Source organism: Eschrichtius robustus, chromosome 9 (genome assembly GCF_028021215.1).
Source record: "Eschrichtius robustus isolate mEscRob2 chromosome 9, mEscRob2.pri, whole genome shotgun sequence".
NCBI classification, from domain to species: Eukaryota; Metazoa; Chordata; class Mammalia; order Artiodactyla; family Eschrichtiidae; genus Eschrichtius; species Eschrichtius robustus.
This window is the reverse complement of record NC_090832.1, coordinates 22,859,952-22,882,180: the sequence shown is the minus strand read 5'-3', so window position 1 is coordinate 22,882,180 and position 22,229 is coordinate 22,859,952. Positions and strand designations below refer to the sequence as shown.

The following is a 22,229-nucleotide window of genomic DNA, read 5'->3' as shown; positions in this document are numbered from 1 at the left end:
GGAGGAAGAATGTGTCTGACACGTAGCAATACATTTGTACAATACCATCTCTTACAGACATTTTATATAGACTATATCTCTTTATTAATTTTACAGCTTAACAATAATAGCTAAAATAACAATAGTTTATGGATAAGACAAAACTCAAACAGTTCTTTATAATACTCAGAATGTAAAATCACATTTATAAAGAGACTTACCAGGAATTTATTATTTAATCTACATTAAATAACAAGGAATTTCATTCCGTGGTGAGAACATATCTGCTTGTGCTATAATGTTTATATTTATAGTTGGAACACTTCAAGTATATTATGTTTTTGCTGCCAGATATTTTATGCTGAAGGTGAGATGAAAGGACATGCTCCCACTAAATTTTTCTAGAAATAAATTGCCTACAATTAAATCATTTCACAGTGTGGATACAGTAAACCAGTGTTATATGTGGGGCTTTTTTTCTGTTTTTGTTCAGGATAAGCATGCCCAGACGTCCTTAAATTCCAGTATTCAATCTCTTCTGGGCCTTAATTATGAGAATATGTACTTTGCTGATTTTATGAAAAATCCTCTTGCTTTTTCTAAATTTAATTTGTTATTTTACAATGTTCTTTGAAAAAAGCAATTTTTAAACAGTAGTGTGGTACTCAGATCTAATATTCCAGAAGGTCATTTTACTCCAGTATGACAGTCTGAGTAAAATGTAGGAATTTAGTTTGTTGTTTTTAAAATACTTTAAATTATTGTATGTGTAGGAAAGGGATGTACTGACTGGAAATTTACATGGTTGTAAATTGTGTTGATTTGAGGTATATATTTGTCTAAATTTTTAAAACTTCCGTAATCCTATTCTAAGTTTGTTTTCTTATACCTTACTTAGAATTAGATCTCTAATGCAATGTGCTCTGAGAGATACTTTTTTAGGATATAATGATCCTTCTCATTGTATTTTTCTATATTTGATAGAAGAAATTGAAATAGGAATAAATTAAAAATTTAAATTATGTATGGTTAGGAAAGAATTTCTTAATTCCATTTTTAGGATACTTGTTAGTACATTTGAAATATTTGTCTGATGCTTTACATAGATAGTTGGATGTTTTTTATTCTTGATTATTTTGATATTTAGAGCTAAATTATACTTTCACGTTATCATGAGTGTCTTCAAAATTTTGTGAACATTGGATTTGATTATTGGGAATTTTTATACTTAAGTATACACTTCTGTGAGCCCAGAATCATAAGTTCTGTATCTCATTTTATTTTAGCTTAAGAAACAGTTGGGTGATAATGAAGCTGTTACTCAAGAAATAGTTGGTTCTGCCCATTTGGAGAATTATGCTTTGAAAATGTTTTTGTATGCAGATAATGAAGATCGTGCTGGGCGATTTCACAAGTAAGTAAAGATAGATAAAATAAAAATTATAAGTTTAGTTACTGTATAGCCAGAATTTATCCAGTTTTCTCTTGATTACTCTCAGACTTCCTGATTAATGATTTAGATTTTTTTTTTTTGAATCTCAGAATGAGTTTGGGTTACAAGAGTAATCCTGGCTTTTTAAAGAAAATGGCTAAACGAAGAATACCCAGGGCAGATTCATTTTCTTAGTAAATATACCCTAACTAGCCATTTAGTAAAATCTGTGTTGATTTTAGCCAAAAACAGCCTGGTCCAATGATACTGATTTTAAAAATTCCCACCCCTACCGATTCAAGTGATTTGTCATTATTATGATAATACTTAAATACAAAGAAATACACATGGCTTGATATGGATTCAGATAGTACTGTCATTACATTTTCTAAAATCAAAAGCATACTATGAAACCTTGTAGTATGGTCACCTGTTGTATGTGTTGTAACTTCCTCCTAATAACAGATTACAGAAGGAGCTCCATTGTGTTCTTGAAATCTGATTTTATTTAAAACATTAATTTCAGAGTGCTTTTATAAACATTGGAAGTTTTTGTCTTGTAGCTACAAGACTAATTCTTACATTTTTCATTTGAATTAGATGAACTTTTCTTTTCTCTTCCAGAAACATGATCAAGTCCTTCTATACTGCAAGTCTTTTAATAGATGTCATAACAGTGTTTGGAGAACTCACTGATGAAGTGAGTGTACATTCTTTATTGTCTTATTGGCTGGAGATCAGTATGGTTGCTTTTTATTAGTTTTATTATTACATTGTTTATTTAGAGCAGCATGTCCATCAGAAATGTAGTATAAGCAAAACGTGTAATTTTAAATTGTCTACTAGCCACATTTTAAAAAGTGAAAACAAAAGATGGAATTATTTTTAACAATAAATGTTATTTTTTGTAGTAAGTTCTTTAAATCCAGGATGTATTTTATACTTTAGTGAGTACATAGCTACTGTACTGGTCTCTGAACCCCAGGTTCAGAGTTTGATTTTATTAAGTGTTTAAATATTACGGATCCTGGATGCTGTTAAATTTCTGTACTGTTATTTGGTAAACATTACTGGAGGCAGAGACTTTTTAGTGCTGTTTTTTTCCTATTTTGTTTCTAGCCAGGAATATTATTGTTAAAGATTTGTCTCTATTGTAAAATACATATAGAACTTGACATTTTACAAGATACTTCCTATCCATTTTATCAGTTTGTTTCTCATAAGCACTCTAAGTAGAGCACATATTCATTTTATATATGAGCAAACTGAGGCTAAGTGACAAACTTGTTGCCGTGAGTTCAGTGTTGTTTTCACTGTAGCAGGCTTTACCATTGACGTGGAAAATTTGTTTTCTGAGACGGGAGATATTAATCTAGAAAGAGAACAAAAGAGAGAGAGAGAGGAAGGAAGGGAGGGAGGAACGGAGGAGAAAAGAGAGTTACAAATGAGACTGATAGAGGCATGTCATATTAGTGATTTGAAATCTATGAAATGATTTTTTCAAAATGGTGAGCAGCTCAGTGTATCGTTCCAAACAAAACAAAGTACAATCTATCTATGAGATATTTTACATGTTCATAAAACAGTGCATCAAAACTGTGCAATAAATGCTTGGTTTATATGTAAAATGTAGTTAAGCTCTAGGCCTGATGATCATAAGCTGAGTTTTTGAGTTGGCAGAGATGTGCAGAACATTTCAAAATTGTGCCGAATGAGGGACACTTTTTTATTGTGTGTGACTGTCCCTTTTCTTTCAAAACATCAAGCATCCTGGCTCTTGCCCACACAGCATTCCCCAGTCAGATGACTAGAATCCACCAACAGATATTTCCAAACACCCGCTAGGGTATATAGGGAAATGCCCATTGAGAGCCACTGCTGTTAACTTTTCTTGAAATAGAGAAATATAAGAGAAAACTGAGGCCTGGAGTGTGAAAACCACAAACGCGTCTCACTTTTTTGCATTTTAGAGGCCCTGTGGATCCACTGTTTAGCTCCCTTTCTACTCCTGTCTCCTGTTACTACTGATCTGGATTTTTTTTCCTGTTTTACTAGTATGGGGCTCTATACTAAATAGGGCATACAGAGGACATAGAGGTGATTTAAGCATGACATTATGGAAAGCTGTAGATAGGTAGTAGGGTTTTGGTGAGTACCAGGTGGCTGAAGGAGAATAATGAGACCAGATTAGAAAAGTAAGTCATAAGCCAGATCAGACAGATGATAAAAGGCCTGGCATCTTCAGTTAGGGGATTTATTGAATAAAGAATTATACTTTGGGGTGCTTGGTATGATAAGACTCTATAGAATGAACTGGGGTAGGAAAGAACTACAAGTCATTTGGCAAAAGAACTAGTTAATGATTACTGTGGAACTTCGTACAAAGTGGGTTGTCATTGACCTGAGGAAAAATAATATGTTTAGACTTATATTTTAAAGTGTGAGGTGCAGGTATAGCATCCAAAAATAAATCACCACAAGACTCTCGGAAATAAAAAGACAAGAAATATGCAAAATAGAGATGAAAGTTCAAGTTAGGAGATTAGACAAACCCTCAGGTAAGAAGATAGTTTTGAAAGAGAGAGAAGATGGTCAGGTAAACATCCTGATAAACACCTGTATTTAAAAGGCTAGAGGAAGAAGTGAATAAAGAAACACAATTAGAGAAGTCGATAGAAATGTAAGATATTAGAAGAGAAGGTCATGATAAGGCACAGTAGCAGATCAGTTTGCCAGACACTTCTGAGATGGCTTTTCTTGCCTCTCCTACTTCTTACTTAGAGGAGCTCCTTTTGCCCATGTATCTCAGACGCAAGCACACAGTTCTTTGAAGTTATAACTGCTAACAGTGGGGAACCCAGATAAAAGGTAAAGTAATAGATACAGGAAAAAGAACAAAATGTCCAGAAGTCTTAAGTGAGTAATGTAGGTTTTGTTTTGTTTTTGCTTTTGTTTTTGTTTTACTTAAGTGACACATAAATACCTCCACACATAATTAGCATGTAATTCATCTGCATTTCAGAAGGAAAAAACATCTAAGTTTACATATAGGTATCCTTAACAAAGAACAGCTTTCTTAGTTATTTGAACATAGTAGCTAAGGCAAGGACTCTTAATGGGACAAATGAGAGGGCTTCAAAAGGAGCTGGGGAAGAGATGTTTAGATACTGAGGATACTGAAGACTGCACCTGGCCCAAGAGTGAAAGGGACATTTTCCCAAAATGTTTACACTCTTTTCTTTCCCTGTCTAATCACCCAACCTAAGTTTTTCTGCCTTGCATTGGGATTAAAGTAGGAAATAGCATCTGTGTTGGTGATTAAAGGATCCAGAGAGCAGGAGGGGTCTGAAATGGTATGGGAAAAAGAAATTAGGCATTGTAAGGCCAGCATGGAAAGGAAGTCCCTATAATTATTTGATTGGGCTGAGGTTTAGTCTTTGGGCCTTTATGTAAATCCTGCATTTTAAATTAGAAAATGTATGTACACACATTTAATGTGTAATTATATGTGGGTGCTCTTCACTAACTTACATATGTTTGTTATAACATGCAAAGTTTATACATCCAGTGAAAGTTGTATATATCAAAAGTTATAATTTGTTTGGCATACAATGCTGACATTTCTCATATCCATCATTAAACAGTGATCTTATCCTTATAGGACTAGTGAACTGGTTTTTGGCCATGAACTAAGGTTGACTAAATAAAGGCAGCCGACAAGGAAAGTGAAATACTGGCAAGATTGTCCATACACCAATAACATAATCCCCCAGCCAGCCAGTTTGATCAGCCTAGTTTCAAATTCTATTTTCCCTTACTTTTAATGTTGGTTTTTTGTTCCATCATTTTCCATTTCTAGAAGTGGCATCTTCATCATTATCACTGAGGTACAGGTTTTTCAGAATAATGATTTAAAATGTCATAACTTTAAATAATGCTCCACTTGAGTGGAATAGGGAGGAATACACTCTAGCTGTGACTTTCACAGCTCCTACCAAAACAGATAAGCAAAGTAGCCATCGGCATCAACCCTCTCTGGTAGGTCCTCACTGTTGTCTGAGGAAATCTCAGGCTTGTATTTATTTACTTGTGATTTAAGCACTCTATGCCTAAAACAAGACACAAACTAGCAGAACATTTCTTATTTCACAATAACTATTAAAAACATGACATGTTTTAAAAGCTGGGTATAACTGGTTACTCAAAGCATTGTAACTCATTCCCTCCTTTCCACTTTCACTTTAGTTTCATCCTATACTTTGAAAACACTAGCAGAGACAAAGACAGGAAACAGAAAGGTGGGAAAAGAATAAGTTTAAGGATTTCAGGTAGGCAGATTTTTTTTTTTTTTAATATATGCTCCTGTAGGTGTATTTCAGGAATTGCTATTTCTTATTTGTTCATTTATAAAGGAAATGTGGTGGTGTTATTACCTGCATAGTATCCCATAGCTTTTTAATAAAGCTGGAACTTTCTTCAAAAAGAGTTGTTTCCCTTGCTTCTCAAAGAATGCTGTTTGAGAAACATTAAAGTCTATAATAACAGAAAATGAGGAAGGGAAAGGCATTATAATTATCTTGTAGTTTTTATTTGTGTATTTTAAAATTATCTTTTAATTTTATCATCTTTATAATCAAGATAATGGGGTTTTTTTAATTATATTTTTTAAAGTTTAAAAAATGGTGTGCTTTTTCCCTATCAGTTCTGAAAATTTATTTAAAAGAACAGTGACAGTGGTTGTCAGATCCAAGCCTAAACTCCAAACCAAGAGGTCATTTTACTTCTCAGGACTTGGTTTTTCTTCTGTAAAATGGGAAGCCTGGTTGAGCAGATCTCTGAGGTCCTTTGCAGCTCTACCAGTGTATGATTATATGTTCCAAGCATGCAAGAAGAGATGGGAAAAGGAGAATAAAAAGCAAAGATGAAAAAGCAGACAAAAAAAGAAAAGGAGAGAAGCAAAAATAGTTTTAGATTAGAAGCTCCAAAAGGAGGGATGACAAATTACCCATTTAAGTTATATAAACGATAACGAAAAGTAGAGCCACCAGAAATTATGACAGCAAAGAACTAATTTCTAGTAGGAAGAAAGGAGAAGAAACATGACATGGCAATGTAGGGGTTGTCAGTGTAGGGAGGGAGCAAGACGAACATCTGGGGCCTTCTTATGGCATTTGTACGTAAAGATATTGAGTCTTCTAATTAAATTCCTTTTATTTAACATTCCAGCCTTTTTTTTTTTAAGGTCGTTGGTTCACAAGCTACATTACTGCAGTTTACCTAATTAATTTTCCTATTTTAGGCTCTTTTACCCTGGAACCTATTCTCCTCTGTCATTGTTTTATTGAAGAACCTAACAGGGACTTTTCCTTTCCTGGCATTGCAAGTCCAGACGCCTTCTTATGCTACTTCTTACCAGTCCCGTTGTATGTTTGTCAGACTATTCTGCTTACCTCCCGCTCAGCTTTCACCGTTGTAAACTTTGGTTTTTTAGCCTGCTTTGTCTAAGTCTTACCTTCTCTTCGAGTCTTAGCTCCATTATTCTAGCCCTTATATGCATTTCTCCATTCTCTCAACTCATTTAGGATCTTAACTTTATGAGTGTTACACTATAAATGTATTGACTTAAGTTTTTTGTTTTTTGTAAATTATTTTTTTGGCTGCGTTGGGTCTTTGTTGCTGCACATGGGCGTTCTCTAGTTGTGGTGAGCGGGGGCTACTCTTCATTGCGGTGCGTGGGCTTCTCATTGCAGTGGCTTCTCTTGCTGTGGAACATGGGCTCTAGGCACACAGGCTTCAGTAGTTGCGGTGCATGGGCTCAGTAGTTGCGGCGCGCATGCTCTAGGGCACAGGCTCAGTAGTTGTGGCACACGGGCTTAGTTGCTCCACGCCATGTGGGATCTTCCCAGACCAGGGATTGAACCTGTGTCTCCTTCATTGGCAGGCAGATTCTTAACCACTGCGCCACCAGGGAAGTCCCTGACTTAAGTTTTGTATATCGTATTTTGGAATAGATTACACTGCAAGTCCTCAAAGGGGAGACTCTCATTCTACTCTTACATCTTCTCTGGCAGTAGCTGTAAATTTGCACATTGGGTAAAATCTCAGAGTAAAAACAGTAGCTATTTAGTAGCTATTTAGCTATAGATATTTCAAAAGTTGCTATAGTTTAGCTTTTCATTTTTCAGTCTATAGATGAAGATAATGTTCAGACTTGTTTACATGGAACTTCTTTCATAACTCATCTAAAATGTAATAGATCTCATTTTTCTTGGTCTATTTCCTGACATTTTTTCCTTTTAATTTCATGTCATTATTCATAGTTTGCAGTATTCACAGAAATTTTAAAAGTCTGTATTTTCTTTAGTCTTCAACTTAAAAAAAAAATACTTTGTTGCTATTCTGTTTCTGAACACTCCTATCTGTTTAGTTATTTAACTCTTTTAACTGTGCTTTATATATACAATTCCATCTCAAAATTTGATTAAATTTGTTGTCATTGTAAACTTCTACCATTCCTATAACTGTCTTGGAATCAGTTTCCCAGTTTTAGGTATAGAGTTACCAGAAGTATATATTAAAATTTTTAATTTTGTATTTTAAAGCAAGTGATGTTCAAAATATAAATAAGTTATTTTTCTACTTTAACATCTTGTATTAACTACTTACGGCCAGTATTGATAGGCTTTCTTTTATCGTATTTTAGATTTATTTCACTTCTAGCAATGTTTGAGGAGCAGATACCATTTTGCCTTTATCTGTTGAGTTTCTGCTAATTTGGGGAGTCAAATGAATATGGCATGTTTTCCTGCCCTCACAAGGTTTGTGTTCCAACTTGGAAAGGGAAGCAGAATAACTGAGTATGATGATATATGGTGTAGTAATGACAAAATACAGTGACACGATCCAGTCCTACCATTTGCCTGGCACTGTGCTTAGACACTTTAGATATATCTTGTTTCACTTTCACAACCCTGAATTACAGTGAGAAAACAGAATCAGAAAATAAAAGTTCCTTGTCCCCAGATGCTATGGCCCAGAACAGTATTAACAAACTCTGTGTGATAAAGGTCCAGCATTTTTTTCTTCTTAATTTCCATTCTGTTGCAAACTGATTGTTTTGTAAAATATAAGTAATAATTAACTAGAAAAATAAAACCTTAAAAAGACATATAAAATACAAGCCTAATTTGCTATAAGTTTCCTAAATGCTCTCAATTTCTGTACTGTCTTGTCACAAAAGTGGTAAACAGTTTGCAGGCCAGCTCTGGTTCTGGGACCATATTTTGATTGGCACTGATCTACATCCCTCTATGGGAGCTCCCAGAGAATCCTGTTTGTATCTCAATCAGAGACTCTCCCTACTCGAAAAACAGGGCTGCAACATAACTGGAATAATAATGTACATGAGTAGCTGTCTGCAAAGGAGGTAGTACGTGAATAGCTGTCTGCAAAGGAGGTAGTCTGTTTAAGGTATTCATTTGCACTGTAAGGTTCAGAATTAAGCAACATCTTCTCGCGAGCCTAGAAAACCATGGTAGATCAGGAGAAATGCATCTACTTACAAAACTGTGTTTTGTACATACACCATACCTTAAGTTTTCATGCTCTCACTGTACACTGAAGGTCTCATTCTTAGTAATTGTAATAATAAATAGAAAGATATGAGGGTAGTATTGTCTCTCTTATTAGAGTAGGAATTTCATGTATCTTGTATTCACTTCTGTATAATAATTGCCAAGAACAGTGTCTTGTACCTGATCGTCAAATAGTTGTAAATGAATGAAATATTTTTGTATGCAATGTTAGTATAATGTGGTTCAGAATACTGCAGGCATTGGCCTCAAAATCCCATATGCCACTTCATAACTGTGTGACTTTGGGTAAGTTATTTGACTTATGTAAGCCTGTTCCCACATCTGTAAGATGAAGAAAATTGTTACGCCTACTTCTTCAAGGTGTCTTGGATTTTAAATGAGAAAATACATGTAAAGCCTTTAACAAAGTACCTAGCATATAGTAAACGCTTAAAAATCATTAATTTTGCTTTTATTAGTTGATGGATAATGTTCTGATATTTAGAGAGGACATCCACATAAAATACATGAAAATTTTAATGGAATCTATCCTCATCTACTCAATCTAATATATTAAGATAAATTTATTCAGAAATAGGCATATTATGTATTATTACTACTGTATTTGGAGGCCCAGCATGTACTATTGGAGTCCCAAAAAAGACACTAGAAAGAAAATGTTGAAGAAATAATGACCATAGATTTTCTAAATTGGGTGAAAAAAATAGTTATGGAGCCAAGAAGCTTAGTGAACCTCAAGTAAAATAAATACAAAGAAACCATACCTGAGAGCATTTACTGGTTGTGATAGTCCAACCAGTAAAGTTCAGTGATGGAAGAGGAAATCTTGAAGGAGCTGTCTTGGGAGATGACACATTACGCACAAGGTAACAATGCTTTGAAGGATGGGTGGCTTCTCATTTTTTAAAAAAGTTGTGGCAAGAAGATAATGAAATTGGCATATTTAAAGTACTGAAAGAAAAAGGAAACAAGCAAAAGAACCTGACAGCTCAGACTTCTATGTAGAGCAAAGCTACCCTTCAAATAATGAAGGTAAAATAAAAGACAGGTTTAGATAAATTAGTTCATTACTAGCAGATCTGCACTAAAGTTCTAAAGAACTAAAGAACAGCAGAAAGGAGGTTTTTCAAGCTGAAAGAAAATGATACCAGATGACAACTTGGATTTATAGGAAGGAATAAAGTACACTGATACAGTGTATAAGTAAATACATTAAAAACTATATATTTCCTCTTTTATTCGTTTCTTTAAAAAAATATATATGCCATTTAAGTAAAACTTATTGTAACTATACATATATATTTGGTAATCCGCCCCCCCAAAAAGGCAGGGAAAGGGAACAGAGGGAAACAGAAGCAGATAGGACTAATATAAAACAAATAGCAAAGTTTAGGCCTACATACAGCTGTATCAGTACATACTATAAATGTAAATGGAGTAACACTCCAATTTAAAAGTAGAAAGCAAGTCCTAACTGTATACTATTTATAAGAGACATCCTTTAAATACAGAGACACAGATATTTTGAAAATGAAAGGATGAAAAAATATTCAGTGCAAATACTAAGTTAGCAAAATCTGAGGTGGCCATATTAATATTAGATAAAGTAAACTTTAAGGTGATGTTTTACCAGAGGTAAAATGGGACATTTTGTTATCAAGAAGATATTACAATTCATTAAGAAGATATCACAGTTATAAATGTCTATGTACCTAATAGCAGTTTTAAACTTTATGAAACAAAATGTGATAAAAATAAAAGAAAATATAGAAAAAAAGTCATAATTGTGGTTGGAGATTTTAACACCCCCCTCTCAGTCATTGGTAGGATAAATAGTTTAAAAGCAGTAAAATTATCTAAAATGAATAAAGACTGCCCACATCAAATATTGGCTAGAATGTGTGAAAACAAGAGCTTTCGTACATCGCTTGGTGAAAATGTTAGATGTCATAACCACTTTGGGAAAAGATTTGGCAGATTTTTATAAAGTTAAACATACACCTACCTTTTTACCCAGCAATTCCTTGGTGTTTATCCAAGAGAAATGAAAACATATGTCCAGAAAAGACTTGTTCAGGAGTGCTCATAGGAACTTTATTCATGATATCCCAAAGCTGTGTAAACAGCCCAGATGTCCACCAGCAGAGGAACTGATAAATAAATTGTGCTGTTACTAAGGTATAAAAAGAGGCTACTGATATACCCTAAAACATGGATCAATTTTGTAGACATTATGTTGAGCAAAAAAGGACCCAAAAGAGTACAAACTGTATGATTCCCTTCATATAAAGTACTACAATAGACAACTTGATTCTAGTGAAGAAAATTAGGAGTTTTTTGGTGTATGGCAAGGGGAAATTGATCCGGAAAGGGATATAAAGGAGCTTCCTGGGGAACTAGAAATGTTGTATTTTGATAGGAGTATGTTTTACACAGGTAGATCTTTTTGTCAAAACTCAAACTATACACTTAAGATTTATACATCTCAAGGTATATCAGTTTTACTGCAAAAAAAAAGTTAAATATTGAACTATTGTTTGTAGGTTTGCTTTTTCTTGATGGTATTGAGTTGGCAATTCTAAAACTTGTGACTCTATATTCGAGGATTGTGCAAATGAGTAAATATATTGAGGGAGCCAGATTTCTCACTTCTGGGGAAAGAAGTTACAGTGGGGGATGGGCGAAGACTAGATTGTATTATAGTGTTGGATTGGAGTTGGAGATGTCCATATTACCTCATGCTTTTAAATATACAAATAAGGCAAAATAGATATATTTCTATAAACAGTATGTATGTATACTATAAATGTGTGCATATACAGTATATGCATGTATTTGTATATACAGCATATATACATAGGTGTGTGTACACATGCACATAAAACATAGTTCCTATATCTCTGTACTGAAAGAACCTAGAAGCAATGATGCATCAATAACAGTGAGCACCTCTAGTGCCTGATTTTGTGTTCTAAATACCCTTCATCTATAAAAGGAACCAGGACTCTTATAGAAAGGACTGAATCTAGGGCTGGGTAAGTGAAAGTACTAAATGAAGCTGGACCTTCTTACTGTGCCAGAAAGTAAAGAAATGGTTCACATAATCACAGGAACATGTCAGAAGGATCCAGAAGCCAGCTTGAAAGGGTTCCCACTGTCGGCATCAGGGACAATTTGACTATCGACATATGAATGATATTAATAGGTAATGCATTGAATAAAATAAGAATTCATTGGTCCCTACTGAAACATACGTGGAATAAATAAATGAATGAATAAATAAATAATGGAAGGACAGAGAAAGCTCCTTACAGTAGCGTTCTAACTAATAAATAGAGAAATGACGATAAAGTTAGAAATGATTAATGGGATTTAAAACTAGAGGGTAGAAAATTTAGTGATGAGCAGGATATTTATATTAGTCTCGAAATGTCTCCCCTCAGATTGCTTATTAATTTTAAAGGGGAAAATAGTAAGCCAGTAATGGAAAAACCTGTCTGACACCACTTTACCCAAGTCGTCAAACCTAACACAATCAATATTGGGACCAGCTGATATTATGTGGCTCCTAATAAGATGAAGGGAGAAAGGCAAATATCACTTCAGTGCAAATCCTGTGGAAAATGCATAATCTGAACCTAATCATGAGGAAATATCAGATAAATCCAAACTGAAATGTCAAGGTCAAGAAACGCTAACAAAGGCTGTTCCAGATTAAGGGCTAAAAAGATAATGACAACTAAATAATGGATGCTTTTTAAGTTAAATAGACCCAGGGGAGGAACTACCAAGGACATCATTGGGCCAATTGACAGAATTTATTGGGACTGTGGATCAAACAGTATTCTTGTGTAAGTGTTAAATTTCCTGATTTTAATAACCGTTGTGTGTGAGATTGTCCTTGATCTTAGAAAATGATTAATGAAAGGGTAAGGGGGCAGAGTGACTTCCAACTTACTCTTAATTGGTACAGAAAAAAATGCAGTAAACATTTTGCATATTAATATGTGCATAGTAAGTCCGTGCATATTTGAGTAGATTGATAATACAAAATGTAAACAATTGGGTGATCTGAGTGAAAGATATCCTGTGCTAGTTTTAAAACTTTTCTCCAAGCTTGATGAAATTATATAAAGTAAAGCTATTTCACAAAACTATATATATATATATATTTTTTTTTTCCCCTCCCCAAAAGATAGCATTGGCTTCTTTTCTTGCCCTGGTGGATTTTATTTTTTTTAACATCTTTATTGGAGTATAATTGCTTTACAATGGTGTGTTAGTTTCTGCTTTATAACAAAGTGAATCAGTTATACATATACATATGTTCCCATATCTCTTCCCTCTTGCATCTCCCTCCCTCCCACCCTCCCTATCCCACCCCTCTAGGTGGTCACAGAGCACAGAGCTGATCTCCCTGTGCTATGCGATTGCTTCCCACTAGCTATCTATTTTACGTTTGGTAGTGTATATATGTCCATGCCACTCTCTCACTTTGTCCCATCTTACCCTTCCCCCTCCCCATATCCTCAAGTCCATTCTCTAGTTAATGTTCATACCTTCTTTGGATATCTTTCAGCTAATTGGAGTGTACCTTTCAAATATTATAAAAATAGAGTAAATTTAAGTATTTGTGTATTATAGTTAAGATTTTATGGTACAGTTTTACTCTCATTTTTAAAATTTGTTTTATGAAATTCTAGTTGCTTTGAAAAATACAAAGGTATAAAAATTTTGAATAAGTCTCCAGGAAATACATGTAATTTGTGATACCACTTTAATATTTGAATCATGATAGTAAGTTTGTTGAATATGTATTTTTAAAGTGTTTCTCATTGTGCTATGTCCAGTGTTCCTGGGAGTTATATAGAGCCCTTGTTGTTTGTGTAATATACTTGGGAGACTTGAGGGCCTAAGAGTATAAATGTTATCTGTGATGTTACCACCAACTTAGAGATTCTTATTTTCTTTTGTGTCGCTAACTACTTTGAAATGTTATGAAAGCTGTGGCTTCTCTCCCATGCATATGTGTATTGCTTTTTTTTCATATAATTCAGGGGGTTTCAAGGACACCCTTCACCCTATCCACTGACCCCTCCCTGCAAGCTTAAGTGAAACTGTGTACTGAAGTTTAATGTTCACATTTATTCGTTAGCAAAAAGTGTTTCACTCCAGTTCAGTGTTTTTCTTAGTGCCGTTCTAGAACAGCCAGCTTCAGAATCGTTTGTGGTACTCGATTTAAAAAAAAAAAAAATGGATTCCAGAATCTACTGTCCATTCATTCATTCACCAAATATTTGTTAATGTCTACTACATGCCAAACACTGTTCTAGGCAGTAGTAATACAACAGTAGATTAAATCCCTGCCCTCATGGTAATCACATTCCTCTGGTGAAGACAGACAATAATCAAATAAACACATAAAATGTATAGTATGTCATGATAAATATCATGGTAGGGATCCCATGGTTGGGATAGGAAGGTCAATTTAAATAAGGTATTTGGGGAATGTCTCACTAAGAAGGCAACATTTTAGCAAAACCCTGAAGAAGATAATGGAGTGAATCATACAGATGTTCCAGGAAGAGACAAGAGAAAGTGCAAAAGATTTGTGAACAGCACAGTTACCTGTTAAAGTTCAAGACATAGCAAGGAATACAACGTGGCTTAATCTAGAGTGAGGAAAGTGCTGGCAGGTGATGGTGGGGAGGGGGAGCTCAAATAGAGATGACAGGATTTGACTGCTATCTTTAAAGTGTTATTACTTGCATTATAATGGACAAGGGTGGACATAGGGGCACCGTTAGTATATTATTAATAATCAAAGTGAGGGCAGTGGTGGCTCAGACCAGAAATTGCAGTCGAAGACATGGTGAGAAACTGGATACATTTTGAATGTAGAACTGACAGAATTTAAGATTCATTGGTAGAATATGAGAGAAATAGAGGGCTCAAAAATGACTTCAGAGGTTGGGGCTTGAACAACTACAAGACATTTACTGACGTGGAGGAACGAATTGAGTAGCGGGAAGATCTGAAATCGGTTTTGAACTTTGGATGTTTTGAGCTATCAGATGTACAAGTGAAATGCTGAGTTGAATGTATACATCCTGAAGTTCAGAAGAGAGGTCTGAGCAGAGAATATGAATTTGGGAGTTGACTGCACAGTATTTAAAGCCATTAGACTGGAAGAGATCATCAACGTATAGTGTTGAAAACAAGACAAGAAGTCTAAGAACTGAAGTCTGTGGCACTCCCCACCCTGGAGATGAGAAAAAATCGCTATGAAGGTCTGAAAAGGAACACCCAGTGAGGCAAAACCAGAAGACCTTGATAACCAGGAAAGCAAGTGAAAAGGGGGTTGCAAGGAGGAGGGAGTACTCAACTTTCCATGTTAATGGGGACAAGTAAGATGACATCTAAGCTTTGGATTTAGCAAGAGAAGTAATCCTTAACCTTGACAAAAGCAGTTGCAGTGCATGCTAGGGGTAAAAACCTGACTAGGATGGGTTCAAGAGGAAGAACTGGAGACAGCTAATATAAAGCATTCTCTAACACACCATTATAAAGCAATTATACTCCAATAAAGATGTTAAAAAAAATAAAAAATAAAGTATTCTCTTTCAAGGTGGCTTTTTGGTATGCTAATGGAGAATGATTTATATCAGGTTTTCTATAATTTGGGCCAAGAATTTCTTTTTTTTCATGTGGACCATTTTTTTAAAGTCTTTATTGAATTTGTTACAATATTGCTTCTGTTTTATGTTTTGGTTTTTTGGCTGTGAGGCATGTGGGATCTTAGCTTCCCAACCAGGGATCAAACCTGCACCCCCTGCATTGGAAGGTGAAGTCTTAACCACTGGATCACCAGGAAGTCCCAGGAATTTATTTTTTTGTTACACCCTAATATGATTCTTCCATGCACCAGGTTTGAGAACCCCTGTTTTAACGTATGATTGGTGTTTGCTGGCCAGTCATTCTTCAGTGTAGCAAGTGCAAATGATTTAAAAATTAAATGAAAATTCTTATTTAACCACTGCTGACTTAGTGGCTAAAATTTGCAGTTGTCAGTGACTCTCATCAATCCAGTTACAAAACAGGAACATAGAGGCCAGGGACAAAAGTAAAAGTTCTTTTTGTAATTCCTATTTCCCAGAAAGGATGTCTAATCAGCCAAAAGAAGTTAAAAGATTTCAAAAATATTGACATCTTGAAATTCTTCTCTTCAAATATTGTTTAATATTTAGCATCCTTTATTTTAAAGAAAACAATGTAAAGGTGAATTAGTTTTGAGTTACAACTGCCAAAATCTGCTCAAAATACAAGCACCAGTTTCTAGGGGTGTCTTGGAAATAGTGTGGAATAAAAATCAAACTGTTGTGTTGACTTATCTTCTTTGGGGAAATTTTTTTTGATGTATTTATTAAAATGAACCCATTTCAGGTTAGAGTAATGTTTTTTAAACTTCACATACTAATGAAGGAACCCAAGGTGTTTTAAATGTCTCTACACTGTTCATACTATGAAATTAGGAATGAAGGAAGCTTCTAAAGTCATTACAGTACGGCTTACCCAATTAAGTCTTTAGACAATATTAAATTATTTCAGACCAAAGAAAATCTGTCTCATTTTTAAAAGACTTCAAAAGAAGGTAACTTAAACTTTCCTAAGCAATTTATTCATTTACTTTAAAAATGACTCTCTTTATATTTAAAGTACCATTTAAAAGCCCATTTTCTGGTTCTGAAGAACCTAGGAGCAGGACAGGAATAAAGACTTAGATGTAGAGAATGGACTTGAGGACACGGGGAGGGGGAAGGGTAAGCTGGGACGAAGTGGGAGAGTGGCATGGACATATATACACTACCAAATGTAAAGTAGATAGCTAGGGCTTCCCTGGTGGCGCAGTGGTTGAGAATCTGCCTGCCAATGCAGGGGACATGGGTTCAAGCCCTGGTCTAGGAAGATCCCACATGCCGCGGAGCAACTGGCCCCATGAGCCACAACTACTGAGCCTGCGCGTCTGGAGCCTGTGCTCCGCAACAAGAGAGGCCGCGACAGTGAGAGGCCCGCGCACCGCGATGAAGAGTGGCCCCCACTTGCCGCAACTAGAGAAAGCCCTCGCATAGAAACAAAGACCCAACACAGCCAAAAATAAATATAAATAAATAAATAGGTAGATAGCTAGTGGGAGAAGCCGCATAGCACAGGGAGATCAGTTCAGTGCTTTGCGACCACCTAGAGGGGTGGGATATGGAGGGTGGGAGGGAGATGCAAGAGGGAGGGGATATGGGGATATATGTATACGTATATCTGATTCCCTTTGTTATACAGCAGAAACTAACACACCATTGTAAAGCAATTATACTCCAATAAAGGTGTTAAAAAAAAATAATAATAATAATAAATAATAATAAATAAAAATAATAATTAAAAAAAGCACACTTTCCCTTATTGTATATATTCCTGTCTAAATTGCAAATTGCAGTTTGCTAATTGTAGCTTACCAGAACAGCCCTAAATTGAATGGCTGGGTTGACTACTAGTGTGACATGGGGTAAGTCATTTTACTTTTGTAATGCCACTTCCTCATCTCTATAATGTTGGGATTATAGAATCCTAAGAGAAAAAGATGAAGAAAGTATTATGGACTTCAGACAATACAGGTGTCACATTTAGTGATGGAAGTTATTGCCTGGCTTTCACATTGGACTCCAAAGCTCATGCCGAATTTGTTCATCCCGTTACCTCTGGCACTTAGCATAGTGCCTGACTTGAGTAAATGATAAATAGCTGTTGACTTGCTGGGAGTCAGGGTAGCTCATACGGGAATAAACATTTGAACTGAACCTAAGAGAAGAGGAGACTTTTGGCAGCAGAGGAAACCGTATGAGACAGGGAGAATAGCACGAGAAAGACTGCAGGTGAGGCAGAATCCCAGCTGGATTGAGGGAAATGGTAGGAAATGAGACTGAAGCCATGTCCACAATGTAGAAGGCCTTGAATGCCAGGTTAATCTGTGTTTTCATTGAGCCAGTCTTTTAATGTCTCAGAGCCTTAGTGTGAGTAAAACACGACCTGCCTAAATTTCAAGGTTGTGGTAAGGACCAGGTAAGGGGAAGTGGAGCAAAATATAATTGTACCTGGAAGAAAGTGAGAATCAACGTATGGAACTTTTAAAAAAATGGAATATATGAGAGGATTGTTTTATAAGAGAAGAAAAGTTAAATATACAAATTCAGTAATATGAAGGGTTACTTTTTCTTTAGGTTTCTGTATATTGTACTACTTATCTATAGTAGTATGTACAGAATCTCACATTACAGAATACTCAACTAAGTATCTGGACTGTATGCAGTACTTGTAGTTATTGATGACTTAGTGGATCTTTACAAAAGGCAAATTGCAGTTGTTTTCAACATAATAAAGTCATGTGTTCTCTCCAACTTTAATGTGCATACAGATCACCTGGGGGGTCTTGATGTAGTGCAGATTGTGGTTCAGTAAGTCTGGGGTGGGCTAAAAGAGTCTACATTTCTAACAAGCTCCCAGGTGTTAGCAGTGCCACTGGTCCATGATTATAATAAAGGTCAAATGAAAATATAAACTGAAAATCAGTAGTCCATCCGAAATTCTAACAGATTCTACTCCTGTATTTTTAAAGCAAATTTTTGTCTTATTTTATAGCATGTAGCATAAATTTTAAGTCAGGATAGAAGAGGCAACTAGCAGGTTCTTCACTGATTTTCCATTTCTCTTTACAGCAATCCAGTGATGTATTATTTTCCCCTTTTTAGAACCGAGGTAACTGAGATTTAGAGCTGGTAAATAACATAAGTTAAAAGGTCAAGTTTGCGTAGCTGTCGGTCTGATGTTCATGTGTTTGCTGTAACCACTATAGCATCTTAGTTTTTTGTTTGTTTGTTTTCGTATATTTGTACAGATTAATTTTTCCCTCTTTAGTGAAAATCGTTTAGTATGTTGTTATTTTATGTTTAATTTTAAATTCAATTTAGCCTATTTCTGTCCTATGCATAAAAGTTGCAAGTTTTGCTGAAAGGACACTCCTATAGTTCCATTGTAGACCTTTTCTGAAGCACAAAACCACAAAAGAGAACTGGTAATGTGTCTTGAGGAAGATGGCTTTTCATGAAGTCTGTCAAGCCCTAGGCAGTTGGTAGAATCCCGTGATAAGGTGGGGAGATTGCCAGAATATTTCAGAGCTGTACCGTGCAAAAATAGGTTTTATCACAGAAGTATGATGTAGGTCATCATAATGTATATTTTTATTTGACTTATTTACTGCAGTCTAACATTGACATAAAAATATTTCTTTTAGAATGTGAAACACAGAAAGTATGCAAGGTGGAAGGCAACATATATTCACAATTGTTTAAAGAATGGAGAGACTCCTCAAGCAGGGCCTGTTGGGATTGAAGAAGATAATGGTATGTATTTATCTAAGTAAAATGATTTAGTAGAATCATAATTGCTCAATATATTATTATTCAGAGTTTTTAGAAGGAGTGATACAGTTTTGTTTCCTTCATCAGGTCCAAAATCAGGTGTAAAATTATAAACTTAGGGACAAGTGAAAAATTAAGGCCAAACTGTTCTAATATCTGTCTGTGTCAACTGCTCTAATATCTGTCTCCTGCCTCTAATCAGATTTCTTTCCTACGTGGGACAGGCAATCCTTTTTTAATCTATAAAATGTTTCCAAAGAACACTGAATTTATTTTGTATATACCTGAGGTGGGTTTTTTTGGGGGAGGGGGGCAGGTAATACTTTCACATGGTTAAAAATTTATACAGTATATAAGAAATATGAAGTGAATGTCTCCTTTCCACCACACCCTTTATCTTCCCAGATTCTACTGAAACCCAAATAAATAAATAATGTTTTTAGTTTTTTGTGTATTTTTAGAGATTATTTTTTATAAATTACTAGTAAATAGGAATATATACCCTCACTTTTTTCACACAACTGGTAATACACACACTGTTCTACATCTGGTTGGTTGGTTTATTTATTCATTCATTTGGAGGACTATTTAGAATTTTATAATGCCACTCAGTAAAAAAGCAACACTACAGTTCTACATATAAATACTATGTGTAAACTATTTTTGCAGCTCTTCTCCTAGAGAAGCAAGCTTTTCTGCATCATTTCAAGTGAATTTTTTGCTATCTATTCCTGAAGGACACTTCATGATACATCCTTGTTTAATCTTGAGGTAGCCTTTTTCACATAGAATGCTTCTTACAGTCATATAATAAATGCCTTGCATTCATATAATGCCTTAAAGCTGACAGATCATTTTCATGTATATCATACCCTCAAAAATCTCCAAGAGACAGTTGATGTTATTTCTGTTTTACAGAAGAGGAAATTGAGGTTCTGGGTTTTGGCCTGCCTAATGTCATAGAACCACAGAGAAGGAGAACCAGAAGTTGAATTATTACTCAAAGTCCTTTGTTCTTTTTACTAACACTATAGCATGAATACTGTAATATTAAGTTGTTACTAAGTGTTTAAAGTTAACTATTCTAAGACACGGTTAAGTTTTGGAGTTATTTACATCATGGCGGTGAAATTGGATTTTTTCAAGCGTATTGCTACAACCTTATTTCTCACTTTTTCATTTAATATTTTGGAATGTTTTACATACTTCCTTTGCTGCTTTAATACTGACCACAGTCAGGCATGTTTTCTGTCAGTCCTACTGTTTACAAAACCATTAGTCACTTCCAGTTGTCCAAAAGGAAAGATCCAAGATCCTTAGCCTACCAAGCAAGACTCACCACGATCTGGCACTGACCAGTTTTATTTCCTGCTCCTATCTCCTGTTGTCTTAGTCCGCTAAGGCTGCCATAGCAAAATACCATAGACGGGGTGGCTTAAACAAAAGGCATTTATTTTCTCACAGTTCTGGAGGCTGGAAAATTCAAGATCAAGGTCCAGCAGAGTTTGGTTTCTGGTGAAGATCTACTTCCTGGCTTTCAGAGGACCACCTTCTCTCTGTTCTCATATGGTGGAGTGTCAAGGAGAGGGGGCAAAGGAGGGGGAGAAGCGCAGATCATTCCTGTTGGATTAGGGCTCCTCCCTTATGACCTCATTTAACCTGTAGTTACCTCTAAAAACCCTGTCTCCAAATACTGTCACATTGGGGGTTACGGCTTCATCATACAATTTTTGGGGGGACAGTTCAGTCCATAACACCTATATAAACCCTTTATTACATCCATAGAAGTTAACAGCAAGAAAGTACCTTTGTCTCTTTCTTTAATTAAAACCATTTCTCCCTCCTAAAATGTTCATCTTTCTTTACCTGTCTTAATCCTGCCTATCTGTAAAAGTCTTCCTTCATGTGAATTTCTGCAGAGCTATTTTATGTATGTATTTATAGTTTCTTATAAAATATATATTGTTTAATAAAGTGAGTATTTTCATAATTTATGATAATATTTATAATTTATAGAGCACATGCTAGGTGTTAGGCACTGTGATAAACGTTTTACATATATTATCTAATTTAGCCCCCATATAATTCTGTCGGTAGCTGGGCATCCCTATCCAAGCTCTAATGACTAGTTAATGGAACCTAGGATTTGAACCCAAATCTTTCTAATTCTAACGTCTATGCTCTTATTCTACATTTAAGTGGATGCATTTTTTCCTCAACCAGATAACAAGACTTAATACATATATATTTTCCCCATTGAGCCTTCCAGGAAAATGTCCCAATCAACCAATCAACTTAACTTAATCTAGTCTTCCCTTGAGAACATAGTACCAACATTATGAGAAACACTTCTGTGCTTTAGCCATGGTATAGAGCCCCAAATTTGTAATGACCTCCCATTTCCTAGGACATACCCTTGTGCTTGCATTTTTAAAATCTTATACATTTCTTTCATTCATTTTTTAAGAAACTTTTTTTTTCTCTTTTAAAGTCATTTTGTCAGCATTACCTGGGTACTAGGGGTGGATAAGACATGGTCCTATTCTGTAAGAGCTTACATTCTCATGGGGAGCTATAGGTTAATAAGTAGTTATAGTACATGTTGGTAAGAAGTGGTGCCTGAGCTGAGTCTTAAAAGATAAATTGAACTAATTAAGTCAGGTAAAGAAAAAAGGGAAGGATGCTACAACTGAAAAGAAGAGCATCTTCAAAGGCAGGGAGGCAGATTGAGAACTGGCCAACTGTAAGAACTGAAAG

General features: G+C 35.2%; 1 protein-coding gene across 2 annotated transcripts in view; it reads left to right on the top strand.

Annotated features, from left to right (window-relative positions):
* The window catches only part of VTA1 (vesicle trafficking 1), a 72,678-nt gene that overhangs the window by 19,619 nt on the left and 30,830 nt on the right, over positions 1–22,229 (top strand). For both annotated transcript variants that reach the window (XM_068551437.1, XM_068551436.1), the window contains exons 3-5: positions 1,266–1,393; positions 2,036–2,111; positions 19,346–19,454. In XM_068551437.1, the coding sequence (XP_068407538.1) occupies positions 1,266–1,393; positions 2,036–2,111; positions 19,346–19,454 (313 nt within the window). The remainder of the gene's footprint in view (positions 1–1,265; positions 1,394–2,035; positions 2,112–19,345; positions 19,455–22,229) is intronic.